The sequence below is a fragment of the Anabas testudineus genome, chromosome 24 (assembly GCF_900324465.2).
Source record: "Anabas testudineus chromosome 24, fAnaTes1.2, whole genome shotgun sequence".
NCBI classification, from domain to species: Eukaryota; Metazoa; Chordata; class Actinopteri; order Anabantiformes; family Anabantidae; genus Anabas; species Anabas testudineus.
In genome coordinates this window covers 16,847,123-16,867,673 of record NC_046632.1, presented here as the reverse complement: position 1 = coordinate 16,867,673, position 20,551 = coordinate 16,847,123, and the positions used below count along the sequence as shown (strand labels likewise).

Here is a 20,551-nt window from a genome sequence, read left to right as displayed (position 1 = left end):
GGAAAATGACAGGGAAAGAAGGGAGGAAGATGTGGATGTTGTGGAGCAGGAAATAGCAGAGATTGGAAAGGATGAGGTTAGGAAGGCTCTGAAAAGGATGAAGAGTGGAAAGGCTGTTGGTCCTGATGACGTACCTGTGGAGGTGTGGAAGTGCTTAGGAGAGGCAGCAGTGGAGTTTCTAACCAGTTTGTTCAATAGGATTCTAGAGAGTGAGAAGATGCCTGAGGAATGGAGGAGAAGTGTTCTGGTTCCGATCTTTAAGAACAAGGGTGACACGCAGAACTGCAGCAACTATAGAGGAATAAAGTTGATGAGCCACACAATGAAGCTGTGGGAAAGAGTAGTGGAAGCCAGGCTTCGGAAGAAGGTGGAGATTTGTGAGCAGCAGTATGGTTTCATGCCCCGTAAGAGCACCACTGATGCCATTTTTGCTTTGAGAATGTTGATGGAAAAGTACAGAGATGGTCAGAAGGAGCTGCATTGTGGATTTAGAGAAGGCGTATGACAGGGTGCCGAGGGAGGAGCTGTGGTACTGTATGAGGTCGTCTGGAGTGGCAGAGAAGTACGTCAGACTAGTTCAGGACATGTATGAGAGAAGTATGACGGTGGTGAGATGTGCTGTAGGTCAGACAGAGGAGTTCAAGGTGGAGGTGGGACTACACCAAGGATCAGCTTTGAGTCCCTTCTTGTTTGCTATGCTGATGGACAAGCTGACAGATGAGGTCAGACAGGAATCTCCCTGGACAATGATGTTTGAACAGCTGGAGAGGTGGAGGTTTGCTCTGGAAAGAAGAGGCATGAAGGTCAGTCGTAGTAAGACCGAATACATGTGTCTAAACGAGAGGGATCAAGGTAGAAGCGTTAGGTTACAGGGGGCTGAGGTGAAGAAGGTGCAGGAGTTTAAGTACTTGGGGTCAACAGTTCAGTGCGATGGGGAATGTGGAATAGAGGTGAAGAGGAGAGTGCAGGCAGGTTGGAGCGGGTGGAGGAAAGTGTCAGGAGTGTTGTGTGACAGAAGAGTGTCAGCAAGACTCAAAGGAAAGGTCTACAAGACAGTGGTGAGACCAGCTCTGCTCTATGGGTTAGAGACGGTAGCAGTGAGACAGACAAGAGGCTGAGATGGAGGTAGCAGAGATGAAGATGTTGAGGTTCTCCTTAGGAGTGACCAGGTTAGACAGAATAAGGAACGAGTACATCAAAGGGACGGCTCACGTTGCCTGTGTTAGCGACAAAGTCAGAGAGGCCAGACTGAGATGGTTTGGACATGTTCAGAGGAGGGATAGTGAGTATATTGGTAGAAGGATGTTGGAGATGGAGCTGCCAGGCAGGAGAGCAAGAGGACGACCAAGGAGGAGATATATGGATGTTATAACAGAGGACATGAAGTTGGCTAATGTTAGGGTAGAAGATGTTCATGATAGAGTGAGGTGGAAAAGGATGATTCGCTGTGGCGACCCCTGATGGGAAAAGAAGAAAGAGAAGAAGTAGTCAGTCGCTCATCAGTGTGTTGACCACTTGTGTTGCTGATGTTATTAGGTCAACATTTGCATCTAAAACCTGCTGCAAATTCTCAGAAAAAACACTTCTCTCCAACTTCTCAGAAGAAAATAACCTCAGAAGAGGAACCAACAGACCTCAGATCTGTGACATCTTTCATCTTCAGTTCTTTCTCAGCTGCTGCAGTTTCATCAGTTAAACTATGAACAGAACGAGTCAAATTGTGACGGACGAGGAGTTTGACTCTTCTCCTGTTTGTTCATGTGCTGTCAAACATTATTAATCCTTCCTGTTTTCTAATAAACTCTAAAGAGAAGAAGAGCAACATTTATCATAACTAACAATCTTCACACATTAAACTTCTTCTATTCCGATTAATTCAATATATTTTCCACTGTTTCAATAGATAAAAAGCTTCTATCCTTTATAAATTCAACAGGAAAGAGAGGAGAGAAAATGCAGTGTGAAGTCCTGAAGAGGAAGTGACGCCTCAACTGGTCTTTAAGAGGAAACAACTTCACAGACTTTGTCAGTTGACAACAAGAGATCAACAAAGAAGAGACAGAGAAGCAGGATGGTTGAATTCAGATGGATTCAAATGTCTTTATTTCTGATTCTGATGCTTCACTTTACAGGTAAGGACACATAGAACTCACACTAAATCAAGAAACATTAGAGAACTGCACAAACATGACTGAGACAGGTTTATCAAGATGTTTTTCTTCCACAGAGAAAATAGAGTTTGATTTGTAACTGAGAGAAAGTAGTCGACTCTTGGACAAACACAACTTCTACTGTAGCTAAATGAACCTGAAAACAGGAAGATTAGTGTTAGAAAGTATTATTAAAATAGTCACGTTCACATTATTTTACTAATTGTTTACTGTTTTTTTCTAAACAGTAACTGGACAACATGGCAACTTTTTCACTGTCAGAGACGGAGATGACGTCACTTTACCTTGTGGAAATGTGATAGATGATCAGAATAAATGTGACAGTACTACCTGGATCTTCAGCGGTTCAGGAAACTCAGCAGCAGTAACACTGATTGATCATGGGCAGATTAGGAAAGATTCAGTCAAATCTAAATCAGACAGACTGAGTGTTACAGAGAACTGTTCTCTGGTTATAAAGAAGGTCACAGATGAAGATGTTGGTCTTTACACCTGCAGACAGTTTATATCAGGACGACAACAAGGTGGAGACTCTGAGGTTGATCTGTATGTTGTTACCAGTGAGTATTTCCATCATAATGTTTTTACATCAAACTGTTTTGTCAGAACAATAAACTGAAACGTTACAATAATGATGATACAGTGATGAAGTTAATTTAAATTGTCTTTTCTCTCCCAGTAACTGAAAATAAGAGCAATAATGAAACCAGCTTGTTCTGTACTGTGAGGACACATGATCATTGTGAACTTACAGTGAAGTGGCTGAATGAGGATAATAATAATCATTTAACAGACATGAAGACATCACAGAGTTCCTGTTCTGCCACTGTGACATTTACAACATCTGACTTTAATCAGTATTCTGACTTATTGAAGTGTGAAGTGACTGATGGTAACAGGACAAAGCAGCAGTTTCCCTTCAGACGTCAGACTTCAGGTGAAAAACCAGGTGAGAAGATGATGAACTGTTGAAATCATTTTAAACTGGTGAATTTTATTTTATTATATGTACATTAAATGTAATTTTTACTTTGTATTTGTTCAGGTGAGGAGAAAAAAACAATTACAGAAAGAGAAGTGAACGAAGAGACAAAAGTGTTTATTATAGTATCATCAGTATTAGTTTGTTTCTTTATCAACATCAATGTACAAATGGAACAATGATATTTATACTGTTGATAGATATTAACACAAGTCTTTACACATATACTTAATATTGATATTAACTTTGATTCAGACATAATTAAAGAAAATGTCTTATTGAAATTATTTAAAATTAAAGTGGAATTTAAGACAGAATTTGAGGTTTTAACATGACACCAGTGTTTAACATGTTTATCACATGTTTGTAAAGGAACATTTAGTCTCACTGTTACTTTCTGACATTTTTTACATCAGGTGGGACAAACATCACTGATCCAGGAAAACAACAAGTCACTGACTGAATCTGTGTCTAGTTGGAGCATGTTGAGTGTAGTGGAGAGACTGTTGACACATGTTGTGTTGTTTTACCTTCCATGTGTAGTTGATGATTTGGACTTGTTGTTGGGTGTAGTTTAGGTTTGTTGAAGCTGTTTGTCAGCAGCTCTGCTGATTAGTATGACAGTGGGTGGAGGATCCAGTTTAGAGCCAGTAAAGGAACAAACTGTGACACTGACAAAAAGCAGGTAAAACAGCTACTGAAGTTCAAATGACAAAGTTTGGACAGAGCTGTCTCCCCCCACCGCTGCTTCACAGACTCAAACTTCAGACATGTTTCCAGGTGGAGGACACTGAACGTACATGAAGGGAAGTTTACTGATGGTGAATCCTACATTGTGGGTCAAGTTGTTCAGCTAATGGAACCATCTGCAGTGCTTTTGTTGTTTGCATGTTATCAACCAGCTCATGTGGACGTTAGATTATTCTGTCAGTGTTAACTAGACGCAGGGCTGGTTACCCTGAAATCAAACAGCCACTGCTGTTGGAGGCAAAGAAGATCAGATCTCAGTTATACGACAGTATTAGAGTCAGGAGGAGTTTTTTACGTTTGCATTTTGAGAATAAAGTTGAAATTTGAAGGTTAAAGTCAAAATGTTGAGAATCAAACTACCAGCTTTAATATGAGTTGACAAAGTTCCTTGTGTCAACATGAACAAACAGCAACTTTTAACAACAGAGTTTTTATTTTACACATTTAAACATTTTGAATTTTCTTTAACCTTCAGATTTTAAACAGAACAAAAAGTTGAAGCCAAATATTTTGAATCTTTTCAGATTTTCCATATTTACTGAGATCCATCATTGTGTCTGTGGGTTTAGCAGCACTGATCATATCTGTTGTTACAGTCAACATGTGGACGAGAACTAAAGGTGAGAACATTCACTGAGGAAACTTTTACTATCAACAAGTTTTTTACTGTTGAAGCTGAAGTTGACTTGTTTTATGTTTTTTTATTCTTCTCAGGGAAAAAGACGCTGATAGAAGGAAACACTGTGAGTATAAACATTAAATAGTCAAATACAGGATCTATTTAAAGTATTATAGTCTGTTTTACAATTATCAACAGAAAAAGACTCTTTGAAGTCCAAATGAAAACAGATCTGTAAATGAATGAAACATATAAAACTGAAAATACTGAAAGTATCCACCACCTTTAAGATGACTCAGCTGAATCATCACAGGTGATTCTAGTAAATACATCTGTATCTTGAAGGTTAAACTGTCCCGGTGAATCAGTATGCTGGTCAAAATCTACACATGAAGAAACAAGAACACGCTGCACATCATCACAAACAGACAAACACACCATCAGCAGCATTAACTGGTGATGAGCTAAAGATAGAAGATGAACTTTGTATATATAACAACAGAAAATGAAATGTGAGCAGCACATGGAGCTGATTCAAGAATGAAGTCGACCTGTTCAGTACAACACAAACTGTGACGTTAGTTCAACTCCGAATCTCAAGTGTTGTTGTTTTTCTCAGGTGTGTAATGATGAAGATGAAGTGAACTATGAAAACCATGAAGACCTTTCTGCTTCTGTCTGACTCCACTGATCATCCACTAGGAACAACAGGTGCTGCTTCTTCTTCAGTGGTTCAGTTGTTAGGTGCTGCTCCTTCACTCAGTGAGTTAGAGCAGATATATCTCTTTGTTTTATTCCTGTAATTAGAGTTAGATTGATGAAACCTGTTCTGTTATTGTCTTTTCATTGATTTAAGGTTGCACCCTTTTGCTCTTTTTTGTTTCCTCTCTCATCGACTCATTTGTTCTGTTCACATCTTTATTTCTTCTCCTTTATTTTGCTTCATGTCTCCTTGTTCAACATCTAATAATAAATTGCACAGACAAACCAATCACATCTGGTTGTTGCTTCCTCTTTTATATATGTACTTTGTTTTATGACATGAAATAACTGATTGTAGTGTTATTGATCTGGATACCTATTATTAGTGTATTTAAACCTGCACTTGATTTTTGAACTTGTTTTCCTGTGTTGTTGTGTCTTCATCAACAGTCAGATTAAATAACCTCAGTGTGTTTGTCACCATGTGTCACATGTTTCTGTTGTACTGACACCAGCTGACGACAGCGTCAACATCCATTGGATTCATTTGTATTTTTTCTCAGTGCAAACACTCAGAACAAATTAGAATAATTAGTTTATCAGTGTAACTCGTACATACAGCTCCATCTCCTACACTCAGAGTTCCATGTACTACCTTCAGGTTCTGTCTTTAGCAGCCACGAGCCAGAACCAACAGATACGAACAACTTAGAGAGGCTGTTAAAAAGCAACTGGAGCAGCACAGTAGGACTGACTGAATAAAACTTTGATAAAGTAACAGTAGGAGATGAGGAGCAACATCAAGTCCTGTAGGTTTACAGATGATATACAGTGTTTGGTGACTTCTTTTCTGAATGTCCATGATGTGCTGATCAAAGGTGAGTGTGTTATCTAATGTTACTGAGGTATTTGAAACTGTCCACTGTTTCTACTGTTTGGTTATGAATGACAATGAGGGGCTGTGGTGAAGGGGGGTTGACTATGAGCTCTTTTGTCCTGTTGACATTGAGGTTCAGGTGGTTATCCTCACAGCACGTAGTGAAATGTGCAGCGGTGTGATAGTCCATGATGGAGTCATTGTCTCTGAGTAAGGTGAGAATGGTTTTTATCATAGAGTATTTTAAACACGTTGTGCTGGGTGATGGGCTCATGCTGTCATTGCTGTGAAGACAACTTCCTCTTTTTCCTTCAGTATAAATCACTGGATATGTGAGAGTCAGAGAAACACATGAAAGTAAAACAGAGATTTGTCATTTTAGAAACAGTCTGAAATTATTGTGAGGACGTGACATTTGAGAGTTTAACCTCGTGGTTCAGTTAACTCTTCACTCTTCACCACAACACTTTGCTATAATCTCCACATCACTGCTGATGCTGCACCATGTTGATTTTCTTTCAGCTGCTTCCCAACCTTGATGCCTCTCCAGTAGAAAGTGGGAACATTTTCGGATTGTGGAGAACCAGGTCTGGACCAGTGGACTTCCACCAGGTGGAGCGTTGTTCCTGACCAATCAGTGGCCCATGTGCCAGAAAAACTGTCTTGTGTGTTTTCATGGTTTGGCCTGCAGAGGGTGGAAATGAGCAGGAGAGAGAAGTGGAAAAAAAAGAGTGAGTGAGTTTATGAATACTAAATGTTCTCATATCATATTTAGCATTTATTAAATAATGATAAACAGAAAAACAGATCTCTACACAGGAATCAAAAACAGAACAGTAAAGAAGTGCTTAGCTAAGTATTCACCTCCTTTAAAATGACTCCTCTGAATCATCTCAGCTGCAGCCGAATGCTTTTAGAAGTCACACAGTTAAACAGAGATCAGCTGAGTGAAGTCCATGTTTTTAAGTGTCTGTAGTATAAATACACCTGTATCTGAAAGTCCAGTTTCCAGGACTCTGGACAAAAACAAAAGCACAGTTGTTGTGTTGTGGAAATTTTCTCTGCTGGTGAATACGGAAATAGAGTCTTCTGCTGGCCGACAAGGTTTTATTTCTTTGCAAAGAAAGGTCAGTCAAACACACGAGCGATCAGAATGAAGAAAGACCCCGAACAAAGGGATGTCAGGGCTTTTATACCTGGGGAAACTCCCCCCCACCACCTTTTGTCTGCTGTAGGTGTCACTGATTTACCTGGGATGTGGGTTTGCAGGAGTTTCCCGCAGGATCTTACACCCAGGTGATAGTTCCTGAGTTCCTGACTCAGACAGCATGATCAAAAGACAACATCTGTTTCATACTTTGGTGAGAAAACAGAAGGTTATAAAATCATAGAGGACAGAACAGAACTAAACAGTTTGAAAATAATTCAGTAAGTTGTTAATTGAGGGGAAGAAGTTGAATATGACAACAGAAAATCAAAAGTGTTGATTCAAGTATGAAGTCAACCTGACAACACAAACTGGGAGATCAGTTTAAACTCTGAATCTCAAGTGTTGTTGTTCTTCTCAGGTGTGTGATGATGAAGATGATGAAGACGTTTCTGCGTCTGTCAGACTCCACTGATCAACAAGAGACATGACTCGACTGCTGTTCCCAGTTAACAATTCAACTCTCTGTCCTGTTCAAATGTTGCATGGTGCTGTGGTTTTCTGTTTCTTATCTCTGGTAAAAACCAGAGATAAGAAATATCTAATTGTGTCCAATTATATCGTATATCGCTTCCCTGAAGACCCTCTGACAGGCTCTGTATGACGTTGTTTCCAAAATGTGAGCCATCATCACTGCTCAGGTTTGAGGGTAAACCCCATCGTGGAACGACTTCTCTAAGTAATGCCTATGCTACTGAGATAGCTGATGCCTTTCTCCATGGGAAACATTCAATCTACTTTTACAAACAAGTCTATTATTACTAAACAATATTTGTAACCAGAGCATGGTGTTAGTTTAATCAAGTCCATCATTAAACATTCAAAAGGACCTTCAGGTTTTGTGCCGATAAAGGCATCTCAGTGGTTCTGCCAACTTTATTTGTAGCACAAATTATACATTTTTTACAAAGATTTTCAGCAAAGACTGAAAACCCTGGAGCATACCATAATCCATTTACAATATCCATCATCCCCTCTTTTGACACATCAGGAACAAGAGTCAACTTTGCTAAGAAAGGGAAAATGGATCTCGGTATTACTGGGACCCTATGGATTTACCCAGACACCCGAGGAATGGTTTTTGCAACCCTTCTTTTTCCAGGACACTTGTTTGCCAGTATCCTCCCTTGCAACAAAGACATTATCAAAGGAAAAAACATTATCCTGGACAGAAACGGGCATTTGCAGAATTTGGGAGACAGGCGAGACCGAAGCTGCTTTAGCTGCCGTATCTGCTGAAGCATTTCCTTTTGACACTGGATCCTTGGTAGTTGTATGAGCTTGACATTTGCTACTGATGTAGGAAGCAGTAATGCATTCAACAGGTTAACACTAGAACTACTGACTTTTCTGGTCATACCTAGGAGCCCGGCAGGGTGGTCAAATGACAACCTGGCCCCCTGTGGACAGCTGCTTTTATTATGTAAAGACGGTCGTTAGGGGCACATGTCGGGGTGGGGGCAGATTGGGGGAGGGTTGTCGCTGACTTAGCGCAAGAGGAAGGGAGGCCGGCTGAAGCTCTGCCTCACCAAAACATCTTATGGAGACAGTCACACACATCATCTTCTTCTTCTCCAAAGCGGGAAGACAAGTCGTCTTTGGTGCTTTATGGTGGTCATATAACAAATACATAGAACTAACGAACGTATACACTCAGTGTGACACGGAGCGGGACCGGACACCGGAACACGCCGTCAAAGCAGTTCAACAAAGCAGGACGACAAGTTGTCTTTGTCTCTAAACTGGATGCAGTTCTCCAGTACAGTGTTATGATGCCAATTTTACAGTGAGGACTTTCTTTCACGGAGAACTGTTGCACATTTCCCACTTCTGAATGGTGACTGGCCTGATTTGGGCATCAGGTGGGCAATACAACCCATGGGTCAGTGACCCACCTGATTTCCATGTCTGTAGATGTGAGAACCAAAAGACCCATAGATTATGGAAGACCCGCCCACTTTCATTCAACAGCTGCACAGTAAAAAAGGCAACGATGGAGCAAGAGCTTCGAAATCAACCCCCCACACCTAGTCCTGGAAAAAGATCCGTGTGCCAGGTGAAGCACTGCTGCACTGTGAACCTCAGACCAAGAGATGTGCTGGTTGCTGTAGGTTCACATGTGGACAGTGGATCAATCAGAAGTCCTGGATGTGTCTCTTCTGCCATTGTGATTTTTTTATTTGTTACTTTCTTTTTTGCACATTTGTGATAGGGCGTGGTTTTAGAAAACATATTAGAGTGAGAAATTCACATATACAACTCTACCTCTGGTAACACCCCCCCCCCCCCCCCCCCCCCCCCAGTTGAAATATGGGGTCTGGTCACTTCTTTAAACTTTAAACGGCTTTTAAAAGTCACATAGTGTAAAACTTAATCTACTTAATACTGATTTTAACCAGTGTTTACAAGATTTGGTACTTAATAATACCTGTTGATGAACAAAAGATAACAGTTGAAATGCTCCTTGAAGTCTGTTTCAGTAGCAGACAGTCAAGGGAATTCTAGCGCCACTTGCTGGTGAAAGAAGGAATTGCAGGAACTGTGACACTGTAGAAGCTCCAACACAGCTGTTTATTAGTGAGAGGAAGGAGGGAAAATCAAAACCTCGGAAGGATGAGAAAGATTTAGTTGAATTAGTAACATCAGAATAAAACTCAGGTACAAGGAAAAGTCTGGATTCCAAGTTTGAATCAAGTCAAAGTGCAGAAATACTGGAATCAAATACTGTGCAGACTGTCACATTAATTTATTACAGACTGCATCACATGTATTGAAGTAGAAATGTGTATCCATTATTTTAGAGACACATGTTTGGTGAAGCTGATGTTGAACTTCTGCCAGTGACGGTGTTAGAGACTTGTACTGCAACCAGCCACCAGGGAGGGATCAACTTCACTTTTACAGAGCTGTCATGACTCCATCTTTAGAAATAGTCTGTGGGTGGAGTCCAGCTCGCTGCTTGCTGAGCTTCACAGAGGACAGTACACATTAGTAGTACTACAATATGTACACACAAGCACATAGAGTATATGTACACACACAAACTACAAGCTTACTGGAACTCAGCTCTCCACTTGTTGTTCTCTCAGCACCAGTAAAACTTCCCTGTGTTGGGTTGAAATGATGGATGAACATAACCAGAGGTCAGAGGTCATGCTGCAGTAGAGGTGATCTGGTGTCCAGGGTGAACCCTGCTTCTTACCCAGTGTCAGCTGTGATCAGCTCTGGGCTCCACACAAACCTCTACAGGACAAACTGATGGAAGATAAACGGACCTGCTGCTTATTTCTATCTTTAAAGTGACACTGTGGAAACTTGATGGACGGAAATGAAAAACAGTTCAGTCAGACGCTTTAAATGGACGTGTTAACCACTGGTGTTACTGCTGTTTGTTTGTTTCATCGTTAGTGTTTAAAACCTGCTGCTGATGTCACGTTCTCAGAAAAACACTGACTTCATACAAACACTGATCAGAACTAACAATCTTCCCACATTCAGCTTCATCAAGACGTTTTCTACTGTTGCCCTCACTGTGAATCACTGAGAAGAAGAGTCAGTGAAATGAATCCAACTTCAAATGTTCAACACTTGTTTCTCTCTGTAGCTGTCAACAGTTCATTTAAGGAGCTTCAAACACAGATAGAATCAAATTCAACAGGAAAGAGAGGAGAGAAAATGCAGTGTGAAGTCCTGAAGAGGAAGTGACGCCTCAACTGGTCTTTAAGAGGAAACAACTTCACAGACTTTGTCAGTTGACAACAAGAGATCAACAAAGAAGAGACAGAGAAGCAGGATGGTTGAATTCAGATGGATTCAAATGTCTTTATTTCTGATTCTGAAGCTTCACGTTACAGGTAAGGACACATAGAACTCACATTACGTTTAAAAAGACATTATAAACTGTATGAATATATTGTAGTTTGTAACTGAAAGACGAGACAAACACAGCTTCTGTTGGATCTATTAACCTCACAATATGAATTAAATAGACACATACAGATTATTAGATATGTATTTTTATTTTTTTATCAACAGTAACTGGACTGGATGTTCACAATATAATAAGAGATATAGAAGCATGATGGTTGAACTCTGTTTAAAATGGTATTAATGAAACTGATGCTTCTAATTACACATAAGGAGACTTACAGTATAACACACATTTAATAAATAACATTTTCTGCATCAACTGCAAAATGTAGTTGACTGTTGGAAACCAAAGATGAGACAAACACAACTTGTGTTGAATCTAAATTAACTTCACACTATAAATAGAACAGTTCTATTCATTTCAGACATTTCTCTCTTTTTCTCATCAACAGTAACTGGACTATATTTCTACTTCACTGTCAGACACGGAGATGACGTCACTTTACCTTGTGAAAATGTGATAGATGATCAGAATGAATGTGATAATACTACCTGGATCTTCACTGGTTCAGGAAAGTCAGCAGCAGTAACACTGATTGATCATGGGCAGATTTACAAAGAAGCTGAATCTAAATCCGACAGACTGAGTGTTACAGAGAACTGTTCTCTGGTTATAATGAAGCTCACAGCTGAAGATGTTGGTCGTTACACCTGCAGACAGTTTATATCAGGACAACAACAAGGTGGAGACTCTGTGGTTGATCTGTCTGTTGTTACCAGTGAGTATTTCCATCATAATGTTTTCAGATATAAAAGTATTTTTAGAGCAAATATTACAATAATTATGTTTTAAGTTGGTGGATTACTCTGTGGTTTTATTTGCTTAATTTCATCTAACAATTGAAGAATTGTTTTATAATGTATTTATACATTTAACCTACTGCATCTTTAATTTTGGTTCCAGATGCAGCATTGTACTGAGAGGTTTTACTTCCTGGTTCTATTTTAAGTTGCTGAAGCTCAGTGTTCAGAGGAACTGACTTCATTTGTCTAAATTTAGTCTTGTTGTTAACGTGTTAACTGTGAGTCCAGTATGTGTTTGGTTTTAATGACCCTTGAGTCTCAATGAAAATGCAGCAGCTCAGGCTACATTCACAAGTGTTCATGGTGGAAAGACAGATCCTCTCACTGTAGCTGGAACATTACTCCAGATTATTAGGATTATTCTCAGACATCACTGAGAACCAAAGATTCTTCTTTACAATGTTCACAGCATGAAAATTACTGAAGTGATTAAATCAAACAGACTCAGATAAACTTGATGGAAACTTGATGTTTTACCTGCAGCTAATTGTAAACTGTTGAGACACTCATCAAAGTGTTGACCACATGTATTTCTGGTTTATTTGATCATAGTTTGTGGCTAAAACCTCCTGAGCTCTGCTGCTGTTGTCATGTTCTCAGTAAAACACTTCCCCCCTCAGTTCTCAGAAATAAATAGATGGACAGAGTAAAACTAGGATCTTTATGATCTGCTGCAGAATCACTGTAATTCACCATGAAGAGTCAAATTACAAGAGATTTGACTCTTCACCGTGTTCATCGCTGTCAAACATCATCATGAGTCCTGACTGTTTAAACTCTGTCTAAAGAAAATCAGCTGCATTAATGCTGCTTTATTTATTGATCACATGTTCACAATATATTAAGAACAAGGGTGACACGCAGAACTGCAGCAACTATAGAGGAATAAAGTTGATGAGTCACACAATGAAGCTGTGGGAAAGAGTAGTGGAAGCCAGGCTTAGGAAGAAGGTGGAGATTTGTGAGCAGCAGTATGGTTTCATGCCCCGTAAGAGCACCACTGATGCCATTTTTACTTTGAGAATGTTGATGGAAAAGTACAGAGATGGTCAGAAGGAGCTGCATTGTGTCTTTGTAGATTTAGAGAAGGCGTATGACAGGGTGCCGAGGGAGGAGCTGTGGTACTGTATGAGGTCGTCTGGAGTGGCAGAGAAGTACGTCAGACTAGTTCAGGACATGTATGAGAGAAGTATGACGGTGGTGAGATGTGCTGTAGGTCAGACAGAGGAGTTCAAGGTGGAGGTGGGACTACACCAAGGATCAGCTTTGAGTCCCTTCTTGTTTGCTATGTTGATGGACAGGCTGACAGATGAGGTCAGACAGGAATCTCCCTGGACAATGATGTTTGCGGATGATATTGTGATTTGCAGTGAGAGTAGAGAGCAGGTAGAGGAACAGCTAGAGAGGTGGAGGTTTGCTCTGGAAAGAAGAGGCATGAAGGTCAGTCGTAGTAAGACAGAATACATGTGTCTGAACGAGAGGGATCAAGGTAGAAATGTTAGGTTACAGGGGGCTGAGGTGAAGAAGGTGCAGGAGTTTAAGTACTTGGGTTCAACAGTTCAGTGTGATGGGGAGTGTGGAAAAGAGGTGAAGAGACGAGTGCAGGCAGGTTGGAGCGGGTGGAGGAAAGTGTCAGGAGTGTTGTGTGACAGAAGAGTGTCAGCAAGACTCAAAGGAAAGGTGTACAAGACAGTGGTGAGACCAGCTCTGCTCTATGGGTTAGAGACGGTAGCAGTGAGACAGAGACAAGAGGCTGAGATGGAGGTAGCAGAGATGAAGATGTTGAGGTTCTCCTTAGGAGTGACCAGGTTAGACAGAATAAGGAACGAGTACATCAGAGGGACGGCTCACGTTGCATGTGTTAGCAACAAAGTCAGAGAGGCCAGACTGAGATGGTTTGGACATGTTCAGAGGAGGGATAGTGAGTATATTGGTAGAAGGATGTTGGAGATGGAGCTGCCAGGCAGGAGAGCAAGAGGACGACCAAAGAGGAGATATATGGATGTTATAACAGAGGACATGAGGTTGGCTAGTGTTAGGGTAGAAGATGTTCATGATAGAGTGAGGTGGAAAAGGATGATTCGCTGTGGCGACCCCTGATGGGAAAAGCCGACAGAGAAGAAGACATGTTCACCATATAATAAGAGATATAGAAGCATGATGGTTGAACTCTGTTTAAAATGTTATTAATGAAACTGATGCTTCTAATTACACATAAGGAGACTTACAGTATAACACACATTTAATAAATAACATTTTCTGCATCAACTGCAAAATGTAGTTGACTGTTGGAAACCAAAGATGAGACAAACACAACTTGTGTTGAATCTAAATTAACTTCATACTATAAATAGAACAGTTCTATTCATTTCAGACATTTCTCTCTTTTTCTCATCAACAGTAACTGGACAATATTTCTACTTCACTGTCAGAGACGGAGATGACGTCACTTTACCTTGTGGAAATGTGAAAGATGATCAGAATAAATGTGACAGTACTACCTGGATCTTAAGTGGTTCAGGAAACTCAGCAGCAGCAGTAACACTGTTTAAAAAAAGGCAGATTAACAAAGATTCAGTCAAATCTAAATCAGACAGACTGAGTGTTACAGAGAACTGTTCTCTGGTTATAAAGAAGGTCACAGATGAAGATGTTGGTCTTTACACCTGCAGACAGTTTATATCAGGACGACAACAAGGTGGAGACTCTGTGGTTGATCTGTCTGTTGTTACCAGTGAGTATTTCCATCATAATGTTTTCACATCAAACTGTTTTGTCAGAACAATAAACTGAAACGTTACAATAATGATGATACAGTGATGAAGTTAATTTAACTCTTGTTTTCTTTCTGTCACAGAATCTTCATCTTCATCAGAGACTGAACATCAGAACAACGTGACATTAACCTGCTCTGTATCAACATATGATCAGTGTAGACTCACAGTGAAGTGGCTGAATGAGGATAATAATAATCATTTAACAGACATGAAGACATCACAGAGTTCCTGTTCTGCCACTGTGACATTTACAACATCTGACTTTAATCAGTATTCTGACTTATTGAAGTGTGAAGTGACTGATGGTAACAGGAGAAAGCAGCAGTTTCCCTTCAGACGTCAGACTTCAGGTGAAAAACCAGGTGAGAGGATGAAGAACTGTTGAAATCAACTGAGAGAAAAATGAAACTAATTCTTGTTCATTTGATTTTATTTTGTTGTTGATGACAAACATGAAGTATTTTCTTACAGTACATGTTTTAATTTTTTCTTTGTTCAGATAAAAAGAAAACAACAACTGTAATAACAACAAAACTAAAACCAAAACCAAAAAAAACAACAACAAAAAAACCAAAAGCAACAACAACAACATCAACTCCAACAACAACAACAACTAAAACAACAACAACAAGACCAGTGACTGAAGAGACAAATGAAAAAACCTCCACAAGCAGCAGTGAACCAACAAAATCACCAGGTAACTGAACATTTTTCTCTTTTTATGATTGTAAAGTTTTCAGAGTTTATTATAGTATCATCAGTATTAGTTTGTTTCTTTATCAACATCAATGTACAAATGGAACAATGATATTTATACTGTTAATAGATATTAACACAAGTCTTTACACATATACTTAATATTTATATTAACTTTGATTCAGACATAATAAAAGAAAATGTCCTACTGAAATTATTTAAAATTAAAGTGGAATTTTTGACAGAATTTGAGGTTTTAACATGACACCAGTGTTTAACATGTTTATCACGTGTTTGTAAAGGAACATTTAGTCTCACTGTTACTTTCTGACATTTTTTACATCAGGTGGGACAAACATCACTGATCCAGGAAAACAACAAGTCACTGACTGAATCTGTGTCTAGTTGGAGCATGTTGAGTGTAGTGGAGAGACTGTTGACACATGTTGTGTTGTTTTACCTTCCATGTGTAGTTGATGATTTGGACTTGTTGTTGGGTGTAGTTTAGGTTTGTTGAAGCTGTTTGTCAGCAGCTCTGCTGATTAGTATGACAGTGGGTGGAGGATCCAGTTTAGAGCCAGTAAAGGAACAAACCATCAACCAGCTCATGTGGACGTTAGATTATTCTGTCAGTGTTAACTAGACGCAGGGCTGGTTACCCTGAAATCAAACAGCCACTGCTGTTGAAGGCAAAGCAGATCAGATCTCAGTTATACGACAGTATTAGAGTCAGGAGGATTTTTTTACGTTTGCATTTTAAAAATAAAGTTAAAATTTGAAGGTTAAAGTCAAAATGTTAAGAATCAAACTACCAGCTTTAATATGAGTTGACAAACTTTTGTATCAACATGAACAAACAGCAACTTTTAACAACAGAGATTTTATTTTACACATTTGAACATTTTGAATTTTCTTTAACCTTCAGATTTTAAACAGAACAAAAAGTTGAAGCCAAATATTTTGAATCTTTTCAGATTTTCCATATTTGCTGAGATCCATCATTGTGTCTGTGGGTTTAGCAGCACTGATCATATCTGTTGTTACAGTCAACATGTGGACGAGAACTAAAGGTGAGAACATTCACTGAGGAAACTTTTAATAACAACAAGTGTTTTACTGTTGAAGCTGAAGTTGACTTGTTTTATGTTTTTTATTCCTCTCAGAGGAAAAGACACTGATAGAAGGAAACACTGTGAGTATAAAGATTAAATAGTCAAATACAGGATCTATTTAAAGTATTATAGTCTGTTTAACACTGATCAACAGAAAAAGACTCTTTGAAGTCCAAATGAAATCAGATCTGTAAATGAATGAAACATATAAAACTGAAAATACTGAAAGTATCCACCACCTTTAAGATGACTCAGCTGAATCATCACAGGTGATTCTAGTAAATACATCTGTATCTGAAAGTAACAGTAGGAGATGAGGAGCAACATCAAGTCCTGTAAGTTTACAGATGATATACAGTGTTTGGTGACTTCTTTTCTGAATGTCCAGGATGTGCTGATCAAAGGTGAGTGTGTTATCTAATGTTACTGAGGTATTTGAAACTGTCCACTGTTTCTACTGTTTGGTTATGAAGGACAATGAGGGGCTGTGGTGAAGGGGGGTTGACTATGAGCTCTTTTGTCCTGTTGACATTGAGGTTCAGGTGGTTATCCTCACAGCACGTAGTGAAATGTGCAGCGGTGTGATAGTCCATGATGGAGTCATTGTCTCTGAGTAAGGTGAGAATGGTTTTTATCATAGAGTATTTTAAACACGTTGTGCTGGGTGATGGGCTCATGCTGTCATTGCTGTGAAGTCAAGTTCATCTTTTTCCTTCAGTATAAATCACTGACCAATCAGTGGCCCATGAGCCAGAAAAACTGTCTCATGTGTTTTCGTGGTTTGGCCTGCAGAGGGTGGAAATGAGCAGGAGAGAGAAGTGGAAAATAAAAGAGTGAGTTTATGAATACTAAATGTTCTCATATCATATTTAGCATTTTTTAAATAATGCTAAACAGAAAATCAGATCTCTACACAGGAATCAAAAACAAAACAGTAAGAAGTGCTTAGTTAAGTTTTCACCTTCTTTAAAATGACTCCTCTGAATCATCTCAGCTGCAGCCGAATGCTTTTAGAAGTCGCACAGTTAAACAGAGATCAGCTGAGTGAAGTCTATGTTTTTACATGACGGTAGTATAAATACACCTGTATCTGAAGGTCCAGTTTCCAGGTTGAATCAGGACTTTGGACAAAAACAAAAGCACTGTTGTTAAAAACCACACGTTAGGGGAGTATCTTTGGAGGATTCAGGTGTAGCTGTTGTTGAGGAAACTGTATAACAGAGTTTAGTGGTTAAAGGATCCAGTGAACAAGGATAATCTTCAGACTGTTGTGTAAAATCATAGAGGACAGAACAGAACTAAACAGTTTGAAAATAATTCAGCAAGTTGTTAATTGAGGGGAAGAAGTTGAATATGAAAACAGAAAATCAAAAGTGTTGATTCAAGTATGAAGTCAACCTGACAACACAAACTGGGAGATCAGTTTAAACTCTGAATCTCAAGTGTTGTTGTTCTTCTCAGGTGTGTGATGATGAAGATGAACTATGAAAATGATGAAGACGTTTCTGCGTCTGTCAGACTCCACTGATCAACAAGAGACATGACTCGACTGCTGTTCCCAGTTAACAATTCAACTCTCTGTCCTGTTCAAATGTTGCATGGTGCTGTGGTTTTCTGTTAAACCAGCAGTTTAACATAGTGTGATGTGAAATCTTCCATGTTTACCAAAGATGTAATAAGAATCCATAATAACATAAGTGCTGCAGTGAATTTCTGTCACAGAGGACCAACAGTGCTGTACTGTAGATTACATTCAAACTATTCAACACGTTGTTGATCCATGAATGATTAGCATCATAGTAAACTTTGGCTTCAGTGCAGAACTGCTCTAATTCTTGATTTGTAAACTGTATATGTGAATGTTACAGACATTATGAAGCAAATATATAAAATGATTAAATACGTTTGATTTTTGCTTTTTAAGTTTTTTGTTTGTTTGATTCTTATTTTTAAAATGAAATAAAACTCCAACATTTCAAGTTAATACTGTGATAAAGAATCTTATTGAGCTCTTGATTCAAAAACTGCTAATTAGAACATTTGAACTCAGTCTGTGATAAACAGAGAAGATGGAACAGGAACATGTAGGATTACTTTAGATGGTCAAACCTTTGTCCATCTCTAAGAGTTGATATTTGAACTAGTAGAACATGTAGAGAGTCCACTGTCAGTGCTGGAGGAGTCCTCATCTTCTGTCCTGTGCTGTGTCTGTGGGACAGGCTGCTTCTGAAATCACAACACAAACACATCGGGGAATGAATGAACAAACACTCTGAGTTCAGGTTCAACATGTGGCACCAGTGAAATAGAACAAATCCCTCTGTAGACTGTCCTTCACATAAAATGGTTCCTACACAAAGAATTTGGACATTGATTTGTTTTTCATCTTGTGCTGCAAGAAATAAAGTAACTTACTGAAAACAAACTGATGAGACAAATCAGCATGATAATATCTACTTAACATGATATGACTTTTACCTTTGGCAAAAGTACTGTAAATTTATACTTTTTAATTTACCACATGTCTCATTCAATAACATGGAGCTTCGTTTCAGTAATTATTCTACTGCAACCTGAGCTTATCTTCATAATTCATGGCTGCATTGTCTCAGCCCACAGCCTGCACTTTTTTGTTCTTCAACATTAACCATGTGTTAAATCAGCCTATATGTTATGTATGTGTCATGAATGAAGGTTATTAATCACTAACAAAGTGATTTGACCCATTCACATGTGGTACTGTACATGATATCTGTTAAACATCTGAATCCGACCCGAATCACTCATCTGTTACTCTTCCTGAGGTTTCTTCCATTTTTTTTTAATTAAAGGGTTTATTGGAAGTTTAACTTCTGATTTTTTATGTTGGACAATAGAAATAAACCTGATTTGATTATTTATGATGCCTGAGCTTCACAACATAGAAACAACATTAAACTAACACAGCAGTTAAAGACACCAATAGTTTAAACACTGTTGATGTTTTTGATAATAGAGAGGTATAGTATATATATAGTAGAGGTATAAGTAAAGTACCATTTTTATCAGTATGTGACAAATGGGGTTTGACCTTTGACTTTCAGTTTGTTAGAAGGGGGTCCCTTGCTAAAAATAGCCTTTGCATTTGCAAAACTTGTTTCCTAACAAAAGTAACAGTGAAGACAAAAGACAGATTTAAGTCATTAAGAGGAAGTGACCCTAAGAATTGTGGGAGTTTCCTGGTTTTTGTGCCTGAAGATGATGATGGACTTCAAAACCCTCACAAACACAGTGTCTGTGAACCTGGCTGCTGACAAGCAGTGTCGGGAGAGAACAGGATTAGGATTAGGTTTATCCCAAAAGGTGGTTCCCACTATCCAGGGTACCATGGTGAACAGTGACAGGGGCTGTGCACAGTCTCACAGGATGCACACACACAGATGGTAAATGTAATATTCTCCATTTGCATGTTCCTGTAAGGAGAAACTAACAGTCTGGTGAAGTCATGGTGAACAGGGTGGGGGTTAAATAAGAGCTGACAGGGCACCGGTGAAACTGATTAACACTGATTACAAGAAACTGGAGACCAGAAACAAGAGGGAGACAGGAAAGACAGCAAAATAAAAGCACGAGAGAGGAAGTGGAAAATACATATCATGACAGTTCTCTTGTTAACACTGATTAAAAGAATCAGAGTATGTTTCAGATTGAAGAAGTTTCCATGATAACAAGCTCAACATGACTTTGGATAAATCAACAGATCAATCAATAGATGAATTAAAAAAGTACCAGGGGAGAAAAATACAACCCAGAGTCAGAAAGAGGAAGTGATAGCTCAGAGTTTTACAGGAAGTTAAGACTGTCTTTGTCTTTAAGAATAAACCACTTTGCAGATCGAGGACATAACTAAAAGACAGAGAAGCAGGATGGTTGAGTTCAGATAAA

General features: G+C 39.0%; 1 protein-coding gene across 1 annotated transcript; it reads left to right on the top strand.

Annotated features, from left to right (window-relative positions):
• Positions 1–1,940: 1,940 nt before the first annotated feature.
• Positions 1,941–15,350, top strand: LOC113149057 (the record flags this gene model as incomplete). The annotated part of the gene is made up of 4 exons (XM_026340888.1): positions 1,941–2,132; positions 2,399–2,731; positions 14,900–15,181; positions 15,319–15,350. Coding segments are annotated over exons 1-4 (708 nt in total), but the record flags the coding sequence as incomplete, so codon positions are not given.
• Between the last annotated feature and the right edge of the window lie 5,201 nt (positions 15,351–20,551).